Source organism: Neofelis nebulosa, chromosome 10 (assembly GCF_028018385.1).
Source record: "Neofelis nebulosa isolate mNeoNeb1 chromosome 10, mNeoNeb1.pri, whole genome shotgun sequence".
Lineage (NCBI taxonomy): Eukaryota > Metazoa > Chordata > Mammalia > Carnivora > Felidae > Neofelis > Neofelis nebulosa.
In genome coordinates, this window is record NC_080791.1 from 106912537 (window position 1) to 106932177 (window position 19641).

The following is a 19641-nucleotide window of genomic DNA, read 5'->3' on the forward strand; positions in this document are numbered from 1 at the left end:
CTGGAGAGTATGTGCAAATGCAGATTCCTGCGCCCTAGCCCTGCCCCCCAGAGTCTTCTCCAGTAGGTCTGGGGTGGGGCCTGAAAGTTTGCATTTCTACCAAGCCTGCTAACTAGCCACACTGCTGCCGCCCTTGAGAGGCTCTGACCGAGATGCTTTTCCCCAGAGGCGCCCCTGCACTTGCCCCTCGATTAGAGCAGCGGCTGACTCCTCCCTCCGCTAAGGCGCCCCGGAGCCTCGGCCCAGCCTGGTCCTGCAGAGAATTCCCTGCTGCCGGCGTGGTCGGATCCTGGGACCTCGCAACCCAAGATGAAGTTGAGAGATTGTGCTGCCTTGTAGAGGGAAGGCTTTATTGGAATTTGAACCAGAACTGGAGCGACTCTAGTCCAAAGAATCCTGGGGGATCTTGATAAAGATCCGACCCCCGCCCCCCCCCCCCACGCGCCCCCCAGACACAGACCTCCCGTGGAAACAGTCTTCTGGAGTCGCTCAATTTACAGATGAGCAAAGGGAGTCACAGAGAGGGCAAGTGACTTGTCCTAGGGCACACAGCACATTACAGCAGCGGCTGGGTGAGAACCCAGGCTCCCTTCAGCACCGGTGGGTCCCGCCCTCTGCACCTCGCTGCTTTTTCTGAGCTTCAAGGGGTGCCCCTCTCTTTCTGCCCCTTTCTCCCATCCCCTGCCTCCTTTCTGCTGACCGCAGCTGGGCCCTGGCATTTTTAGCCGAAGCCGAAATGGAGCCTCAAGGGACTGTAATCTTGCAAAAGGGAGAAAAGTGGAGGAAGGGGCAGGGAAACGAGGGGAAGAGATGAAAACCTCATGGCAGGAAGGGAGTAGGGAATGGGAAGCCTCGGAACGGTGGCCAAGAAGCGGGGGCGGGGCTTCTCCGGGGACCTGCCCACGTGCACCATCACCCCTGCCTTTGACTGGGGAGAGCTCCCATGGGAGCCCCAGAAACCACAAACCCTCCGAGGCCTTAGAAGAGCCTGCCTCTGCGCTCCCTCGGCGACAGCTCTGTGCTCCAGACCCGGGTGTACACGGTGGGGGCGGGGAGCTGGTTGGCCAGCTGCTGAGTTAGTTCAAGCTTCCTGCTCCTGGACTCGGATTTCTGCTGCCAGCCCCAAGCCAGCCGGTGGGACTGGAGCTGGGGTGTGGACCAGGGGTAGACCGCTGCCCGGACCTGCCCTCCCAGGCCGGCTCCAGGAGGCACTGGGGCCCGGCTGGGCCAGGTGAGGCTAACAGCTGGGAGAGCTGTCCTGGCACCAAGGATCCTGCCGGGGGGAAGGCGAGTCAGTGGGGGCAGGGCTCCTGGAATCCGGATCAGCAGGTCGAGCTGGAGGCCCTCCACCCCCATGTCACCCGGAGAAAAACCGGACCCACTTCCTGACACCTTCATCCTGCAGCCACCAGTTTTCCACCCGGTGAGCAGCCACTGTGGTCTGGAATCTCCAGGTTTCGGGGCTCCCCCCACCCCAGCGGGGCCCAGACTCCCCGGCGGTGGGTGGAGAGGCCTTTAATCTTGGGCCCTTCTCCCCCTGCACCTGCCCACGGACTCTGGAAGGCCCTCCTGAGCTTAGCAAAGTAGCTGACCAGCTAATTCCCATTTGGGTGGGAACGATCGTTGAGCTCACAGGGTCCTCACATTTTAAAAGCAGTAGAGCCTGCCGGGAGTCAGTGCTGTGCTCCTGCTGCAAGACAGGGGGCTGGGAGGCTCTGGGCTCCGGGCTCGTACCCCTGGGGGGAGCCACTGAGTACCTAGGGTACTCTCCTCTCCAGCCTGGAAGAGAGTCAGGTTATCCAACTCAGGGATGGCCGTGGGGGTCCCCTCACTTCCTCCTCTTGCTCAGTGCCCTCACAGATTTTCTATTTTTTGTTTTCCTTTTAAATGTTTGCTTATTTTTGAGGTGGGGAGGGGCAGAGACCGAGGGAGAGAGAGAATCCCAAGCAGGCTCCATGCTGTTAGCATGGAACCCAACACAGGGCTCGATCTCACGAACCGTGAGATCGTGACGCAGGTGGAAACCAAGAGTGGGGCGCTTAACCAGCTGAGCCACCCAGGCGCCCCCATGCAGATTTTCTGAAGTCTGGCCCTGCTTTACGGAAGGCTGACCGCCCAGCACCACTCCGCCCTCCCCTCACTGAGCACTAATTACCACTTTCTCTTTACTTGGCCCTCTCCCCCCAGGAGAGCTGCATCAGGTCCCTAGTTATAGGCCAGGCCCAGAGCCTGGGAAGTGGGAGGGACTGAGGTGCTGAGCCGGGTCAGCTGTGGGCCCTCTGGAGCCTGTGGGGCTCCAGCATCTCCCCATTTGCCTGAGTAGCGGGGTGCAGCCGCTGCCCAGGTCACGACCACTCCTCTCTTTGCACGCTGCCAGCTCCTGCCTGGAAGGCAGCACTGTTGGGGCTCAGCTCCTTCTAGATGGTTCGGGCTTCTAAAGGCTCCTGCGAGCTGGAGAACACACGTATGCCCACGCGTAGCTGCTACATGTTCACGTTCGTTCTGCAGACACCTATTCAGAGCCCATGCTGTGCCCCGCCAGGCGCTGAGCACAGAAGGGAAAGACAGGGCTTCAGTTTTGAGCGGCCTGGGCCTCCCAGGCCCCTGGTCTCCCTTTAAGCCAGCCAACCACCAAGCCAGCCATGCGAGTGAAGTGCGCTGGGAACAGCGGGGAAGGGAAGGGAAAACTCGGGCGCCATAGTGGACAATGCTGGGAGAAGGTGTCGGAGAACCTGGAAAGTCAAGTTGGATTTCACAGCGTGGAGGGAGAGCACAGGAAGCAGGCCCGAAAAGGTAGGGACCGGTAAACGTGTGTGGTATGTTTTAGGAATTCCGCACAGCTTCTGTGTGGGGAAAGGTGAGCCTGGGAAGGAAGGCTGGGCCACCACTGGGTATCTCTCCAGGCGTCTATATCAAGGTCCCAACTTGTCCCTCCCTCTGCCCGCCCAACCGCCCCCATTTTCTGGGCTCTGGCCAGTAAACGGTCCTCGAGAAACCTCAATACCAGGCTTCTAGAGGCCAAGATGGCACCCAATGGACAGCAAGCCTCGCTTGGGCTTGTGCCCAAGGAGCCGGGGAGAGGGGCAGGGCTGGTGCTCCAAGGGGGCGATGGAACTGAACTCGGCCTCCCCAGGGCAACGTGGCTTTGACATGTGAAGGTCCAGGAAAGGGGAGAAGGTGGAAGAGAACAGACCTTTCAGAGAAAACTGATTTTTCCCCATGAGGGCGGTTTCTGTTTGGGGCTGGAGAGTCGAGTCGTCTCGTTCCTCTTCTCCCCCCCACCCGCCTGGTCCTAGTAAAGCCCTCTCTCCAACCCTGTACGGATAGGTCTCTCCCCCTTGTTCAGGTGGTTCCTTACGTGACGACAATTTTCGGCGGCCTGCGCGCAGGCAAGATGGTCACGCTCCAGGGAGTGGTCCCTCTCGACGCACGCAGGTGAGGGCGTGCTCCGTGGGGAGCTGGCGGCCCCTCTCTGCCTTCGGGGTCCCTGGGGGTCTCTGACCAGGGGTGCCCACCAGGTTCCAGGTGGACTTCCAGTGCGGCTGCAGCGTGCATCCCCGGCCGGACATCGCCATCCACTTCAATCCTCGCTTCCACACCACCAAGCCCCACGTCATCTGCAACACCCTGTACCTCGAGCGCTGGCAGGCCGAGGCCCGGTGGCCCCGCCTGGGCCTGCAGAGAGGAGCGAGCTTCCTCATCCTCTTTCTCTTCGGAAATGAGGAAATGAAGGTGAGGGGGGAGGGGGTGGGCCTCGGGGCCTAGAACCTGCTAGACACGGCGATGCCCTTCCGCTCCTCCTTCCTTCAGCTGGATGCCCCGGGTCACTGCGTTGAGGGGCATTGCCGGGAGGGCTTGAGAACCAAGAGGCCCAAGCAGCCGCCAAGCCCAGTTCCAAGCTGCCCCTGGGCCCACACGGCCCGGTACACGGGGCAGCAAGAAGGCCCTGTCGTGCCTGGCCCTCAGGGGGCGCTACCGCCACGGTCATAGCAAGTACCTGGAGAGAGCCTGCGCTGTGCAGGACTCTGCTCCAGCCCTTCAATATCAGCTCACTGAATCCTCACCGCGTCTCTGATGAGGTGGGTCCCCACCAGGGAGGGGAGCGGAGCAGGGGCAGAGCGGGCAGGGGGCAGGGAGAGAGAGCTCCACCTCGAGGCTTTCACCGCTGATGTGAACTCCTGCCAGAAAAATGCCAGGACCTTGACCTCCCCGGGGGGGGGGGGGGGGGGGGGGGGGAAGGGGAGCTGGAGGGAGCCAGCAGTGGACAGAGGGCCCTGGGGTGTAGGGGTCACGCGGCCTCCTGGACCTCTACTTCCTCACCTGTGGATGGGGCTGCTGGGGCCACTAGGGCAAATGAGGAACAGCTTGGGGAAAGTGCTGTGTCCCAGGCAGAGGGGCACAGAGGGACAGTGAGAGGTGCATTGTTTCCAAGGCCAGGTCTGCCGCCCGCCAGCTGTGCAACCTCGGGAAGGTCGCATAAGCTCCCCAAACCCTTGGGCACCTCGTCTGTAAATCGTGCCTGTCTCTTAGAGCTGGTGTCAAGTTAAATGAGGGACATTCCAGGTGAGGGTGCCCACCGTGGCCTGGCACGTATCAATTCAGTGTGCATCCGGGGCTGCTGTGCTGTCTGTCTGTCCCTCCAGGTGAGCGTGAACGGACAGCACTTTCTTCAATACCGCTACCGGCTCCCGCTGTCCCGTGTGGACACCCTGGGCATATTTGGTGACATCTTGGTGGAGGCCGTTGGGTTCCTGAACATCAACGTGAGTTCCCTTGGGGCCAACGTACATCCAAGTGGATGCCTAGACAGGCCCAGGTCCCCCTGCCGCCCCAGACAGGCCCTGTCACACCAGTTACAACCAAGGTGGAAGGGGGCCATCAAGGTGTGGGATGCGAGCGGGATGAGAAGGGGACCACAGAAGGGGACCCAAGAGCAATGGCCAGGAAATGAATCACTCGGACACTTGGCACCATGGGGCCCAAACAGCAGCTAGCTATGCCATTAGCACCCGAGGAGCTTGTTAAAAATGCAGATTCCGAGGGGCACCTGGGCGGTTCAGTCGGTTAAACGTCCGATGCCGGCTCAGGTCACGATCTCGCAGTTTATGAGTTCGAGCCCCGGGTCGGGCTCTGTGCTCACAGCTCGGAGCCCGGAGCCTGCTTCACCTTGTGTGTCTCCCTCTCTCGCTGCCCCTCCCCTGCCCGCGCTCTGTCCTTCTCTCTAAAAACATAAGTAAACATTAAAAAAATAAATTAAAATCCCGTGTGTTGCTTTTTCTCTTTCCTGACAGCCATTTGCAGAGGGCAGCATTGAGTATCCGGTCGGATATGTGAGTCTCTGGGGAGCAAGGTCGGCCCTTGCGGTTCCAGCCACACTCGCTGCTGAGCCACTGAGCTCCCTCCTCCCCCCTGGCCTGACCTGGTTGATAAGAGCCAGCTGCCCCTTCCGTCCCTGCACAGTTGCCATGGATACCGCTGGCCCCACTCCAATCCCAAGCCAGCCTGGCCTTTCCTCTCCCAGACCAAACTGGGGTGGCTTGGGAAGATGGGTGGGGTAGGCTGGCTGTCCAGTATGGCCATCAGAAGATCTCTCTGGGGGGCGGTGGGGGGGTTGCTTTCTGTTCCCAACCTGGGGAGGAAGCTGGGGTTGGCCTGCAGGACAGAAGGGGAGATGAGGCCCAAGGCCACATAATAAGTGAATGACAGACCCTCTCTCCAGTTCCTCCCCATTTTCCCAGAGCTGATGTGTGAATCCAAGAGGGCCCCCCTGGGGCTCCGATCATTCACCTGCATTGTCTTTAGAGAGATAAACCCCAAATGCCCTCAATTCTTTTTTTTTTTTTTTTAATTTATTTTTGGGACAGAGAGAGACAGAGCATGAACGGGGGAGGGTCAGAGAGAGAGGGAGACACAGAATCGGAAACAGGCTCCAGGCTCCGAGCCATCAGCCCAGAGCCTGACGCGGGGCTCAAACTCACAGACTGCGAGATCGTGACCTGGCTGAAGTCGGACACTTAACCGACTGCGCCACCCAGGCGCCCCCCTCAATTCTTAATAACAATATTAGGAGGCTCTCTCCCACTGAGCAAACACCACATGATCTCCATGCCCCCCTCTCTTCCCTTGACAGCCCTTCCTGCTGAAGAGCCCCAGCCTGGTGAGTGACCTCCCGCCTGGGTCTGGTGGAGGTGTCGTCCTGGGAGGGCACCCCACCTCCCCCCCCCACCCCCACCCCCACCCCCACCCCCGTGGGAAATGGCCTCAGCACCAAAGTCTCCCCTTCCTTTATAGAAGAAACCTGTGGGCTGCGGGTGGGCCAGGCTGCTTCCTGCTGAAGCTCCCGCTTCTTGTCTTTTCTCCATTGATTCTGCACACAATTATTTGATACTCTTCTGTGCCAGGCCCGGTGCCAGGCTCTAGGATAGAGGGACTAGCCAGTCTCAGCCCTCCAATGGATCGCAGGCTGGTGGGGGAGACAGAGCAGTGAACAGGCCATCACAATTCAGGGTGCAGCGCTGGGGGACATACCTGGTGCTCGGGCCCCGGGAGAGGGGGGTGGCCCCAGAGCTCTACCCTGAAGGGCCAGGGAGAGTCGAGCGCAGGAGACCACGCATGCAATAGGTGTTTCATAAATGAGCAAAGCTGAGTCTTCTCCTGGCTGCAGGCCTGACGTCAGACTTCCCCCGCTCCAGGGCTCCACGGCCCCTGGGGGGCGCCAGCCCTCCCCAAGCCCCTCTATGTGTCCCTTCTCACTTATCTCCGTCCCCCTACAGGAGGTGCCCTGCTCTCGGGCCCTTCCCAAGGGTCTCTGGCCGGGACAGGTGATCGTACTGCGGGGGCTGGTCTTGCCAGAGCCAAAGGAGTAAGTATGCAGATGGGAGGGAGAGAGAAGCAGCTCTGAGCCACACACTTTGCAAGGATTTCCTCTTTCGTCTCCAACACCACCGCTCAATCGCCGAGTCTGTGGTTGGGACAGGTGCTCAGGCTGCCTCCATGGCCCCGACAGCCCCAGTGCTGGGAGTATCTTCCCCGCCGGTACATCTGGGCGGGCCAACCAGCCTCTCGTCGCAGGTCCCAGCTGGGACTTCGGGAAAGGTCCTTTAAAGGCTCAGGCTGAGACCCAGAGGGCAAACTCCACCTCCCAGGGCGCCCCTGAGAGGAGGCATTGGGAGCTTGGAGCGACACACGGACCACACGGACGCTGCCTGACCTCTCCCACAGGGGGCGCTCCTGCTCCATTCCCTAAACCCCAGGGCTCCGAGCCAGACTAGTCTTTTCTTCCTTTCTCCCCTCCTTTCCTCCTTCTTGCTGGAATCACGCTGGATTTCCTGACTTTTCCGGGCCAGATCCCCCGGGTTTGACTTCTGCGGAGGACGCTTCCTCCCTGTGCCCCCTCAAGGCAGTTTCTTTTCCCTTCTGGGCTTCAATTTCCTTGTCTGTAAAAAGTGGTCATAATACTGCCAGCTTCAGGGGTGGGTACAGGCTTAGAATTGTGCCAAGCACATAGTAAGGGCTCCACAAATGTGGTAGTGGCACAATTATCTCCGCGGAGGGGCAGGAGAGGAAGGAGCGTGCCCCGTATTCTCCCTTTATGTTTTGGTTTTGGTTTTGGTTTTTAAAGCACTGACCTCACTAGACTGTTGCCCTGCACGCTCTTGATCAGGCCTGCGAGCTCTGGGACAGGCTGGCAACACAGCCCTGGAGGGCACCGACCTCCACAGCCTGGCACAACTGGGTTGGAATCCTGGTTTTGCCTCCTATAAACTATGTGTTCTTGGGGAAGTCACTACACCTCTCTGAGGCTGGAGTCCCGAGTTTCCCCATCAGAAGTAAAAGAGAAAGATCGTCTCCGTCGTAAAGGGAAAATGAAAAAGTTCCCAGCGATAGGAGGAACACCCTCCCCAACAAAACTTGGAGACACGACACCAGCTTTACATCCTAGCTCAAAGTCTAATGGTCATTTGTATATTTTTTTTTTTTGAGATTTAATGATCTATGTTAATTTTTTATCTTTTTTGAATCCAAATATATATTTTTTTCAGGAGTAGAATTTAGTGATTCATCACTTACATCTCCCTTACATATGACACCCAGTGATCATCCCAACCAGGGCCCTCCCTAATGCCCCTCACCCCCTCACCCCCTTAGCCCATCCCCCCACCCAACGCCCCACCAGCAACCCTCAGTTTGTTCTGTATTTAGGAGTCTCTTGTGGTTTGTCTCCCTCTCTGGTTTTATATTATTTTTGCTTCGCTTCCCTTATGTTCATCTGTTGTGTTTCTTAGATTCCACATATGAATGAAATCATATGATATTTGCCTTTCTCTGACTTATTTCACTTCGCATAATGCACTTTAGTTCCATCCACGTCGTTGCGAATGGCACGATTTCATTCTTTTTCATTGTCGAGTAATATTCCATTGAATATATATACCACATCTTCTTTATCCATTCATCAGTTGATGGACACTTGGGCACGTCCCATGCTTCGGCTATTGTCGCTAGTGCTGCTATAAACATTGGGGTGCATGTTCCCTGTCGAAACAGCACACCTGTATCCTTTGGATAAATACCTAGCAATGCAATTCGTGGATCGTAGAGTAGTTCTATTTTTAACTTTTTGAGGAACCTCCATTTTGTTTTCCAGAGTGGCTGCACCAGTTTGCATTCCCACCAGCAGTGCAAAAGACATCCTCTCTCTCCGCCTCCTCGCCAACATCTGTCATTGCCTGAGTTGTTAACGTTAGCCACTCTGACAGGTGTGAGGTGGTATCTCATTGTGGTTTTGATTTGTGTTTCCCTGATGATGCGTGATGTGGAGCATTTTTTCATGTCGGTTGGCCATCTGGATGTCTTCTTTGGAGAAGTGTCTATTCATGTCTTTGGCCCCTTTCTTCACTAGATTATTTGGTTTTGGGGTGTTGAGTTTGAGAAGTTCTCTATAGATTTTGGATACTAACCCCTTATCTGCATGTCATTTGCAAATGTCTTCTCCCATGCTGTTGGTCGCCTTTTAGTTTTGTTGACTATTTCCTTTGCTGTGCAGAAGCTTTTTATCTTGATGTGGTCCCAATAGTTCATTTTTGCTTTTGTTTCCCCTGCCTCTGGAGACATGTCAAGAAGTTTCTGCAGCCGAGGTCAAAGAAGTTGTTGCCTGTTTTCTTGTCTAGGATTTTGATGGCTTCCTGTCTTATGTTTAGGTCTTTCATCCATTTTGAGTTTATTTTTGTGTCTGGTGTAAGAAAGGGGTCCAGGTTCATTTCTCTGCTTGTCACTGTCCAGCTCTCCCAACACCATTTGCTGAAGAGACTGTCTTTTTTCCATTGGATATTCTTTCCTGCTTTGTCAAAGATTAGTTGGCCATACTTTTGTGGGTCCATTTCTGGGTTCTCTATTCTGTTCCATGGATCTGAGTGTTTTTGTGCCAGTACCATACTGTCTTGACGATTACAGCTTTGTAATACAGCTTGAAGTCCGGGATTGTGATGTCTCCAGCTTTGGTTTTCTTTTTCAGGATTGCTTTGGCTATTCGGGGTTTTTCTGGTTCCATCCAAATTTTAGGATTGTTTGTTCTAGCTCTGTGATGAATGCTCGTGCTATTTTGGTAGGAATTGCACTGAATATGTAGATTGCTTTGGGTAGTATCGGTATGTTAACAATATTCGTTCTTTCAATCCATAAGCATGGAATGTTTTTCCATTTCTTTGTATCATCTTCAATTTCTTTCAACAGCCTGGACATTTCTCCAGGCCACTTCAGCCATGGGCCGCCCACATCAAGACATAACACGGTGCCTGGCATTTAGCAAGCCTGCAACAAATGTTGGCTGTTACTGTTGTTTTCTGGAAGCGACCGTGGCTTGAATTGGACAGAGAGAGGAGGAGTTAGAGGGCATGGAACTCGCCTGCGTTAAACATCTGTCCTTTCCTCTCCAGCCCTCCCCCCAATCACTGAGGCTGTGGGGGTGTGGCTACAGCTGCTAAGAGGTTCCACAGAACTTCTCTAGGTGTCTGTGGGGGGGAGCCTGTTACCCGGCCTGGGGCTGTGCTGGACAGGGCCAAGCTGGGGTGGGAACGCTGAATTCTTAGGCCAATGGGAAGACAAAGACTTTTCTGGGGAAGCACAGGGGCAAGGGTTTGGGGCTGGAGGCAGGGTCCCTGCCTTCCAAGCTTCTTCCCAGTGGTGAGCCCTTGCCGGCCCCCACCCAAGGCTGGAAATGTACGGGGCGTCCTCCTGGCCCAGGTCCAGCAGGATCCCTTTTCCACATGTTGCCCTCCCACGGGCATCCTGGCCTCCCAACTGTCAACCGCCTCCTGCTAAGGGGTCAGTCACCAGCAGCTTCGGGGGTTTTGTTTCAAAGGTGACTTTGGAAGCTCCCAAGACATGAGACAGAATCTGGCTCCCCTGTGAGGGGCAGACGCCAGGCAGCAGGAAGCCCCCCCAGATCTGGCGTCCTACATTGTTCGCATCGCAGCGCAAAGCCCCACAGCTCTTACTAGTACCAGAGTCAGTCTCGGAACTTCTTGTCCCCGTCGGTTATATGCGCCGATGAGCCTCCAGGCACAGGATTTCTGAGAGGACTCCGGAGAAGCTAACAGTAGGCGGTAAGACACCTCCTGTGTGCCGCGAACTTCTAGATCTCCCATCCCTTATCTCCTTTGTTCCTATCGGTGGCCCTATGAGATAGGTATTGTATTACATAGCGGTATTTTTAATTTTATTTTTATTATTATTTTTTTAATGCTTATTTATTTTTGAGAGAGAGAGAGAGAGACAGAACGGGAGCAGGGAAGGGGCAGAGAGAGAGAGGGAGACCCAGAATCCAAAGCAGGCTCCAGGCTCTGTCAGCACGGTGCCCGACGCGGGGCTCGAACCCACGGACTGTGAGGTCATGACCTGAGTTGAAGTCAGACACTCAACCGACTGAGCCCCCCCCAGGCGCCCCCATAGTAGTATTTTCTAAACAATAGATGGGATTCGCGTGCTTATTACATGCCAGGTCCCGTTCTCACACTTTACCTGTGTTAACTCAGTTCTCACAACTCGTGAGGCAGGTACGGTACTCTTCTCCCCACTTTACAGATGAGGAGACTGAGGCACAGAGACAGTGCCTTGCCCAAGCTCGCAGGACTAGAAAGTACCAGAGCAGAGCTGAAGCCGGGTAGCCTGGCTCTAACCCCTATAGCTATTTTCAAAAACACTTAAGGCAACACCTGCCTTTTGGTAAATACTGGTAAATACTGGCGACTACTGATACGACGATCCCCATCTTGCCGAAGGGGAAATGAGGCTCCGACAAGGTCACGTGCTCCCCCGTGGTCTCCGGCCCCGTGGCTGCAGGTGTGCTCAGGTGTCCCCACCCCTCCGAGCTGCCGAACCTTCCAGCTGCTCTCCCACATCCGCGCCTCCCCTCAGGATCCGGCAGCCACAGCTCAGGGGCGGCCCCTTCTCCGACCCCCCTCTTGCAGCGTCACGCTGAGCCTGCGGGACGAGGCGGCTCACGTTCCTGTGACGCTCAGGGCTTCCTTCGCAGACAGAACTCTGGCCTGGATCGCGCCCTGGGGGTGCAAGAAGCTGATCTCGGCCCCCTTCCTGTTCTACCCCCGGCGATTTTTCGAGGTCAGTCGGAGCCGAGCGGCCTCATCCCGTCTGGTGGGAGCCAAAAGCTGCATTCCCGTGGGGAGCCAGGGGTGCGTCCTGGGGAGGGGTGGAGGATGCGGGGCTGGGGCCAGAGCCTGCCAGAGAAAACATCTGTGCCACGGCTCTCAACCCCCTACTCCCCAGACGCGGATTTAATTAATCGGGGCTGCCCCTGGCATTAGTGGTATTTTTTTTTTTTTAGATGAAATTTATTGTCAAACTGGTTTCCATACGACCCCCAGTGCTCATCGCGACAGGCACCCTCCTCCATGCCCATCACCCTCATTGGTGTTTTGTTTTTTTTTTGTAATTTTTTTTAACGTTTATTTATTTTTGGGACAGAGAGAGACAGAGAAGGAACAGGGGAGGGGCAGAGAGAGAGGGAGACACAGAATCCGAAACAGGCTCCAGGCTCTGAGCGGTCAGCACAGAGCCCGACGCGGGGCTCGAACTCACGGACCGTGAGATCATGACCTGAGCCGAAGTCGGACGCTTAACCGACCAAGCCACCCAGGCGCCCCTCATTGGTGTTATTTAAAAAAAGAAAAAGCCCCCCTAATGACTCCAAAGTGCAGCCAGGGTTGAGCCCACTGCTCGAGGGCACGCAGCCGGCACAGAGGGTGAAACTGAGGCCCAGGGCTGAGACGATCCTTGTGGAAAGGTCACAGTGATCTGGTGACAAGCGGGGCACCCAGTCCTGCCCTTTCCCACCACCAGGCGCCCTACGGTTCCCGTCTTTGTGACCTCTGAGCGGAGGGCTTGCTGGGCGGGGCATCGGGCAGGCAGTGCGCCGCCTGTCTGTCTGTCCGTCTGGGAGCCTGCAGGGCCCTCCTGTCCTTTTCCAGGTGCTGCTCCTGTGCCAGGAGGGAGGGCTGAAGCTGGCGCTCAACGGGCAGGGCCTGGGGGCCACCAGCGTGCGCCAGCAGGTCCTGGAGCAGCTGCGGGAGCTCCGGATCAGTGGCAGCGTCCAGCTCTACTGTGTCCACTGCTGAGGAGTGAGCCAGGGGCCCCGCCAGGGAGGAGAAGGACCAGCCCACGCCCGGCACCCCTCGATGCGGCTCCGCTCTCCTCCCTTCCATACACTGTGCGCCTGTCCCCCCCCCCCCCCCCTCGCTTTCGGAGGCCCCAGCCTGGGATTGGCAGCCCCTGCGTGTACTCACATCTCATCCACAAGCACTCGGTCCCGGGGCCACGCTGTGTGCAAGGAAGGCTGAAAATGACTCTCCAGCGGGATGGCCGTGTGCCCGGCCACGGTACTACTGCTCTGATTCCTGATATATGTGGGGCGTTCCTGGTATGTCTGTTTATACCGTCTGATTCTGTGGTGGCCTCCACTTCCGGTGCTATTTTTCCTTGTATTTTCAGCTTGCCTGCTTGCTGTCGGGTTGATGAAACCTTTATCACCCTGCCTACCTTTTTTCTCCAAAACCCTCTCTTGTGTCACTGCTTTGGCATCCTACCTCCCGTCATCCCTCCCCTAACGCCAGCCACCCGAGGATCTGTTTTCCACTCCTACGTGTGGCCTGTTTTGGAAATGCCGTTATCGATGGAATCCTACAGTATCCGACCTGTTGAATCCGGTTCCTTTCGTTGTGCATCATCGTTTTAGCTCCATCTAAGTAGCTGTCTGCATCAGGGACCAGTTCTCTTTGTTACTCAACACTATTCCATCGTGCCACAATTCACTTACCGACCGACCCGTCGAAGAACACTCGGGTGGTTCCAGGTTTGGGCAGTCATGAGTAGAGCGCTACTAAAAACGGTTGTGTACAAGTCTTTGATGAACATGAGCTGTAATTTCTCTAGGGGAGGAACCAGGTAGTGCGATTTCTGGATCATACGACAGAGGCACCTTTATCAGACACCGCCCAACGGTTTTCCAGAGTTATTTCAGAGCGGCTGTGCCATTTTGCATTCCCACCAGCAACGTGGGAAACTTCTAGCGGTTTTGCATCCTCGTACTTGTGATTGTCAGTGGGGTTTTTTTTGTTTGTTTGTTTGGGTTTGGTTTTTGTTTTTTAATTTTTTTAATGTTTATTTATTTTTGAGAGAGAGAGAGAGACACACACACAGAGCGGGAGCGGGGAAGAGGCAGAGAGGGAGGGAGGCACAGAATCCAAAGTAGGTTCGAGTAGGTGTGGCAGCACAGAGCCCGACGTGGGGCTCGAACTCGCGAACCGTGAGATCATGACCTGAGCCGAAGTCGGACGCTCAACCGACTGCGCCACCCAGGCGCCCCTAGAGTTTTTTTATTTTAGCTATCCTCATCTGTGTGAGGGGGACGTCATTGGCGGTTTTCATTTGCATTTCGCTAATGGCTGAAGATGCTGAGCCTTTTTTTATATGCTGATTTGCCATCCATGTAGTCTCTGGTTCAGTGCCTGTTCTCTCCTTTGCTGTCGTTGTTGTTATTTTTTTCTAAGTAATCTTTACACCCGACGTGGGGCTCAAAGCTACAACCCCGAGATCAAGAGTCACGTGCTCCGCCGACTGAGCCAGCCAAGCGCCCCTCTTTTCTCCATGTTTTAACTGAGTTGTTGGCCTTTTTACCCTTGACTTTGAAGGGTTCTTTATACAAGCTGGCTAGAAGTCCTTTGTCACATATGCTATTTGTAAAGAATTTCTCCCCATCTTAGCTTGTCTTTTCATTTGGTTTCTTCCACCGAGTATCAGTTGAGTTTTGGTGAAGTCCAGTTCAACAATTTTTTCTTTCACGGATTATCCTTTTGGTATCCTAGCTACAGACTCTTTGCCTAGTGAGAATTTCTCCTTTGTTTCCCTGTGAAAGCTGTATACTTTAGTGAAGTAATGAAATTGAACCAAGTAAATCCAGAGATCTAACAGGCTTTGTTAAACCATTCACGTAGGGCGAGCTCCCCATGTGGCAAGTAGAGAGGCGCTCCAAGGAGTTAAACAAAATGGAAGGTTCTTATTAGCAAGAAAGATTGGTCCAGGCAGGCCTGCTTTCTAGGGGAAAAGGCAAGGGGTCTTATCATGCAGATGACCTCATCTTTCTTTGGGGGTGGAGGACCCAGGTGCTCACTGATGCTGATGGAAAGAAAAATTTCCTGACTGACTGGTTGAGGCCACATTTCTGGGGGAGGCTGAAACTCCAATCAGATCGGGGACTGAGCCCCAGTTTGGGAACGTAATCTAAGCGACGCCATTTGGGGCCTGCCGTCTTCTTTTTGAGCAACTTCAATAAACCCAACTTAAATAAAAAGACTAGTCTGGAGGGGCGCCCGGCTGGCTCAGTTGGAAGAGCATGCGACTCTTGATCTTGGGGTCATGAGTTTGAGCCCCACGTTGGGTGTAGAGATGACTTAAATAAATAAATAAATAAATAAATACTTAAAAAAAAAAAAAAAAAGACCAGTTCGTGGAAAGTAAGAACATGACAATCAGGGCTCGTTCAATTATTTTATGAAATGATTAGAGAGAGCACCTTGTTTTCATTACTTACATATTAACAACCCTCTGTTAAAAAGGAAGTTTACGCCGAACTACATTCCAAAGCCATCTCCCCGACCAAGGCACGGATATTTTCCCAGGGAGATCGGCGACTCCCTCCCACAGCCGCTCTCTGACTGCACATTCCAGACATCCTGGGAGTCCTTAAAACATGCCAGTTCCTGGTGCCCACCCCAGAGGGACGAAATCAGAATGTTTGGGTGTGGGGCCTGTGCCTCAGAATATTTTAGGAGCTCCCAGGAGATTCTGACATGCAGCTAGGCTCGGGAATGACTGTTTCAGGCCCCGAAGACTCTGGACATTTCTGTACTTTTACATATGAAATTGCTCTAGGAAAGAAAAAGGCCCAGTGACCAGCCCACTGAGAGCAGGGCTTGAGGGATGGGACCCCAGCAGGGTGGGGATCGAGGGTAAGATAAAGTAGCAATGCCAGAGAAGAGGGGGACACCCCAAATTAGGGAGCCAAGCCCCTCAGGCATACCAAGAGCGGGAGGGAGAGTGGAGAATGTGCCAGACTCCAAGGGACAAGATCTATGCTGATGAGCCTCAGGTAGACCCCGTGACCTCTCTGGTCTTCAGTTCCTTCACTGTAGAATGAGGATAAGTCATTGCTCTGATCACCCCACAGGGCTGTGGGGCTCACGTGGGAGCAGCCCTCTCAGCTTTCCAGCACTTTCCGACACATTTCATTCCTATAAAAACCCTGTGATGTATGTAACAGGATAAGGATGATGCAGGGCCGACTGGCCAAGTAATTTGTCAGAAGGTCACAGAGCGGGTCTCGGGGTCCTCGATTCAGGAACCAGCTCCTCCTGTCTCCTGGTCAGGAGCTGTCCACTGATTATCCTCTTGAACGTGGTTCCCAAGGCATAGAGCCCGAGTTCAAATCCTGCTGTCTCTACGAGCTTAGATGTCATGGCTTTGGGCAAATTCAGCACATCCGCATGGCAAGGTATGAACAGTTACATCAACCCAGCGGGATGGTTGTGAATTGAGGAGTCAAAATTGCTTAAAATGCTGCGTGCTGAGTTGGAACTCAATAAACGGTGGCTCTTGCCGGACATGTGAGGAATCAAATGTCGCCCCCTCCCCCCCAACCCCCTCCATCCAGGCGGATGGCCCCGTGCTCCCGGCCACTCAAGGACATTCTCAACCAGGTCTCCAGGCATGGCGCTTGGCGCACCTCCTGGGAAGCCAGGGAGGTGAGAACGCGGGCCGCGTAAGGGATGTCCGACCCTGCTGCGCCTCTCACGGGGTCCCCTTGGCGCGGGGCCCAGATGCTAGAGTCTGGGAAAAATGACCCGCGCTCCCACCCCCCAAGTCGTGGAGAAGGAGGGAGGGTCCCAGGACTACACGTGTGTCTGCTGTGCGCACGTTCATTAGATGTGTGTTCACGTGCTTGTGTGGTTGCGTTTCCGCACCTGTGTCGTCGTGACGCCGTATGTCCCAGCATCTTTCCGACGTGTCCAAGCACCACTCCCAGAAGTCCCCGTGGAGTCCCTTCCCTCCTCGGAGGCTGACCCTCGAGCCCAGCACCCCCCCATCCCGCTCATGGTGTCCATGGCCACGGTGAGGCTCCTCCTTGGATTCCCCTCCTGGCCTCGGGATGCCATTCTCTCTTGGCTGGTGTCCTGACCGGCAGCTCGGGCAGGGAGCAGGATCTCGGGGGGGGGGGGTCACACAGCTGGAGGCAGTGGGGCGGACGTCTGCCAGCCCGCCCTCCCATCCACACAACCTGAGGAGGAAGCATTATCGCCCCTTGTTCAGGTGCGGGAACCGGGGCTCCCGGACGGTGATGACTGGCTCAAGGTCACTTGTGTGAAAAGGCTGAGCTGGGTCTCTCCTCTGCCCACGTCTCCCACCGGCTGCCCCCCCGTGGCCCTGCCTTCCACACCCCAGTCCTTGCCGTCAGTGTTCCACCCAGGACACCCCAGCTGCAAGAATCCACACGTCCCCGCCTCCTCTTCCTTCTATGTTCCCGATCCCGGGAACGACATCGGCACTCTAACCCTTTATTCCAGGCTTTCCAGTCCCCAAAGAGGGCCATCCTAAGTCTTCCATTCCCCTCACACACCCCTTCCCTCCACCCACCCACCCTCCACGTCCACCCCCACCACCTGTGTCCAGTCCCAAAGTCCAGTCAATGCTAACTCTAGAAGTTTCTCCTGAATTCACCTCCTCGTCCATCTCCCACCCCCTGAATTGGCTCGGGGCAGCCCTGGCCCGGCCTCTGTGACCCCCACAGCCTCCTGACCGCCCCCTGCTACCCCACATCCCGTCTCCCCAAGACCCACTGTGGCCTTCCCAAAGGGTACATGTGGCCTCAGGGCACAGGGCACGCCCTTTGGGCAGCGGCTCCCAGGCCCTCCTGAGCGGCCCTTCCTCAGCCCTCCTCGCCCTCTGCCCCACCCGGGATGACTGAATGGCGTGCCCTCCTCCTCACCACAGAGCTGCCTCCTGCCTCCGCTCCCCTGCACATCTGGCTGTCTCTGCCTCCCATCACCTCCCCTCCACCCCTCTTCCCCTTCGCCCCCCACACCAGACACCCCTCTCCGAGAAGCTGTCCCCCCAGGGCCCCAGACTGGCTCGGCTGCCACTCCCTGGGGTCCCCAGGCCCCTAGGACGTCCCCCTCCCTCTGCATGGATCACGTCTCACTGGCATTCCCTGTGCCTGTCTGCACCTCCCCCGGGGCGGGATCCCGTATGCTGCCCCTCCCCCCTTCACCTCCAGGATCCAGTGAAGGGCCTGGCTTGGCATGGGGGCCCAGGAATGGTGAACACGAAGGGGCTACTCACCTCATCCCTAAATGCCTAAGCCCTCAGCTGGGGCGCTGTCAACAGGATCCAAAATCTGAGCTTGTTCCCTCCCTGGATGAGGCAACAGAGGGACACTGGGGACAGGACAGCTCCCTTCCAGAGCGAGGCCAGACAGCCTTCGCTTTTCCAGCTGATAAGTAAGACATGCTTTTCAGGAATGTTCCATTCCCGGGAATCAATGCACGAACCCCCGGCTTGTTCCTTTTCAGCTGCACGCCACTGATCCCAAAAACCCACCCCGCCTGCAACTTCAAAGACACAGAAAGGCGGGGCTACTGGAACCTGATAGTTCACGGCCTAGGCAAGAAGGGTCTGGAACGGAGAGGAAAAGACTGCAGAAGGAAGGGGAGGGACAGAGGTGCTGTGGGGGGGGTGGGGGTGGTAAGAACCTTTGGCCGGAGCAGAGGCTGCATGATGGGGATCAGTTCACCTCCCAGAGACCGAAGGTGTCCCCCCCTACAGACACAGCATCAAGGCTCCTCTGTGGGCTGCGTGGGGGCAAGCGGGGCCCCTAAGGCCCAGACAGACACAGCTTCTCGAACAAGAATCCGGCTCCCTTCGTGTTTCACTCGCTGTGACTTCCCCTCCCTACAAGCCAGGCATGCAGTCAAGCCCTGGGGACACAAACAGGAGCTATCCACTCGGAAAAGACCTCATAGTCCGTCCCCCCGCCACCGCCTCCAGGGAAAAATAGGCTTTTATATAATAACGGCATGTTTCCACAAGTTTTCAAACTAGCAGCTGGTGCCCACTCTTCCGGAGCCCCGCAAAGCAGACCGAGGGAGCCAACCCCCAGCAGAGGTGCCCTTATACATCAAGAGGACCTCGGCGCAGACATCACCAAGCGGAGGCTGAGTAAGCCTGGCACCTGCTGATCGCCCGCCCCGCCTTCCATACGAACTCCGAGAATCTCACTCTTGGTTTCATTCTGCCCTGCTCAGAGCCCCTCGCTCACTCACCGGGCATTGAACCCAACTCGGAAGCCTGAGAGGTGACCGTGATGCACAGTCACACAGGGACCCCTCACACGCGGAAGCAGGAGAGAGATACTGCCCCTGGGAAGCATCCCTGACCCGAGGGAGGGCTACATCCCGACTCCCACCTGCATATTTCATCAGCTTTGCTGAGGTAACAAACAAACCCCTCCCCACCCCCACCCCCCCGTATCAGCAAACGCTTAGCTCTTCTCCTTCATGTAACCTGAGGGCTGTGGTTCAGTGACGATTCTTCTGGGCTTAGCTGAGTTTGGCTCATCGAGTTCAGGCCTTCCACCACCAGGGGTTCATTCTGGTACCCCGGCTGAAGGGGCAGCCTCCAGCCGGGACGCGTCTTCCTTGGGACAAAGAGCACAGGAGCTAAAGAAGCTGAGCCTAACCGGGGCACCTGGGTGGCACAGTCGGTAAAGCGTCGGACTTCAGCTCAGGTCATGATCTCGCGGTTCGTGAGTTCGAGCCCCGCGTCGGGCTCTGTGCTGACAGCTCAGAGCCTGGAGCCTGCTTCGGATTCTGTGTCTCCTTGTAGCTCTCTGCCCCTCCCCTGCTCGTGCTCTGTCTCTCTCTCTCTCTCTGTGTCTCAAAAATAAATAAAAACATTAAAAAAGCTGAGCCTAACCATGTACGTTCCTATAAAACTGCTCAGACGTGGGAAACGTGTGCTCCTTTGCTCCCATTGGTCAAAGCAGACCACATGACCCAGCCCCCCAGCCCAAGGTCA

At 56.0% G+C, this 19641-nt stretch overlaps 1 protein-coding gene across 10 annotated transcripts; it reads left to right on the plus strand.

The window, feature by feature from the left end:
• The first annotated feature begins 898 nt into the window (after positions 1-898).
• LGALS12 (galectin 12) lies at positions 899-14468 on the plus strand. 10 transcript variants are annotated; one of them, XM_058689372.1, is made up of 10 exons: positions 1302-1423; positions 2509-2793; positions 3390-3435; positions 3519-3732; positions 4644-4763; positions 5292-5330; positions 6131-6157; positions 6774-6862; positions 11534-11619; positions 12486-14468. In XM_058689372.1, the coding sequence occupies exons 2-10, from the start codon at positions 2643-2645 to the stop codon at positions 13247-13249; spliced, it is 1536 nt and encodes a 511-aa protein (XP_058545355.1). In that variant the 5' UTR covers positions 1302-1423; positions 2509-2642; the 3' UTR covers positions 13250-14468. The 10 variants fall into 10 exon arrangements, with proteins under 10 accessions (XP_058545363.1, XP_058545359.1, XP_058545360.1 ...); XM_058689373.1 differs by having other exon boundaries at positions 1303-1423; positions 2543-2793; XM_058689375.1 differs by having other exon boundaries at positions 1317-1423; positions 2621-2793.
• Positions 14469-19641: the final 5173 nt, after the last annotated feature.

Excerpts from the sequence above, each read along its gene's own strand:
- LGALS12 (XM_058689372.1), top strand. The coding sequence starts at position 2,643 with ATGCGAGTGAAGTGCGCTGGGAACAGCGGGGAAGGGAAGGGAAAACTC. Across the intron at positions 6,158-6,773 it reads TGCTGAAGAGCCCCAGCCTG|GAGGTGCCCTGCTCTCGGGC; the intron begins GTGAGTGACCTC and ends GTCCCCCTACAG. Across the intron at positions 6,863-11,533 it reads GTCTTGCCAGAGCCAAAGGA|ACAGAACTCTGGCCTGGATC; the intron begins GTAAGTATGCAG and ends CTTCCTTCGCAG.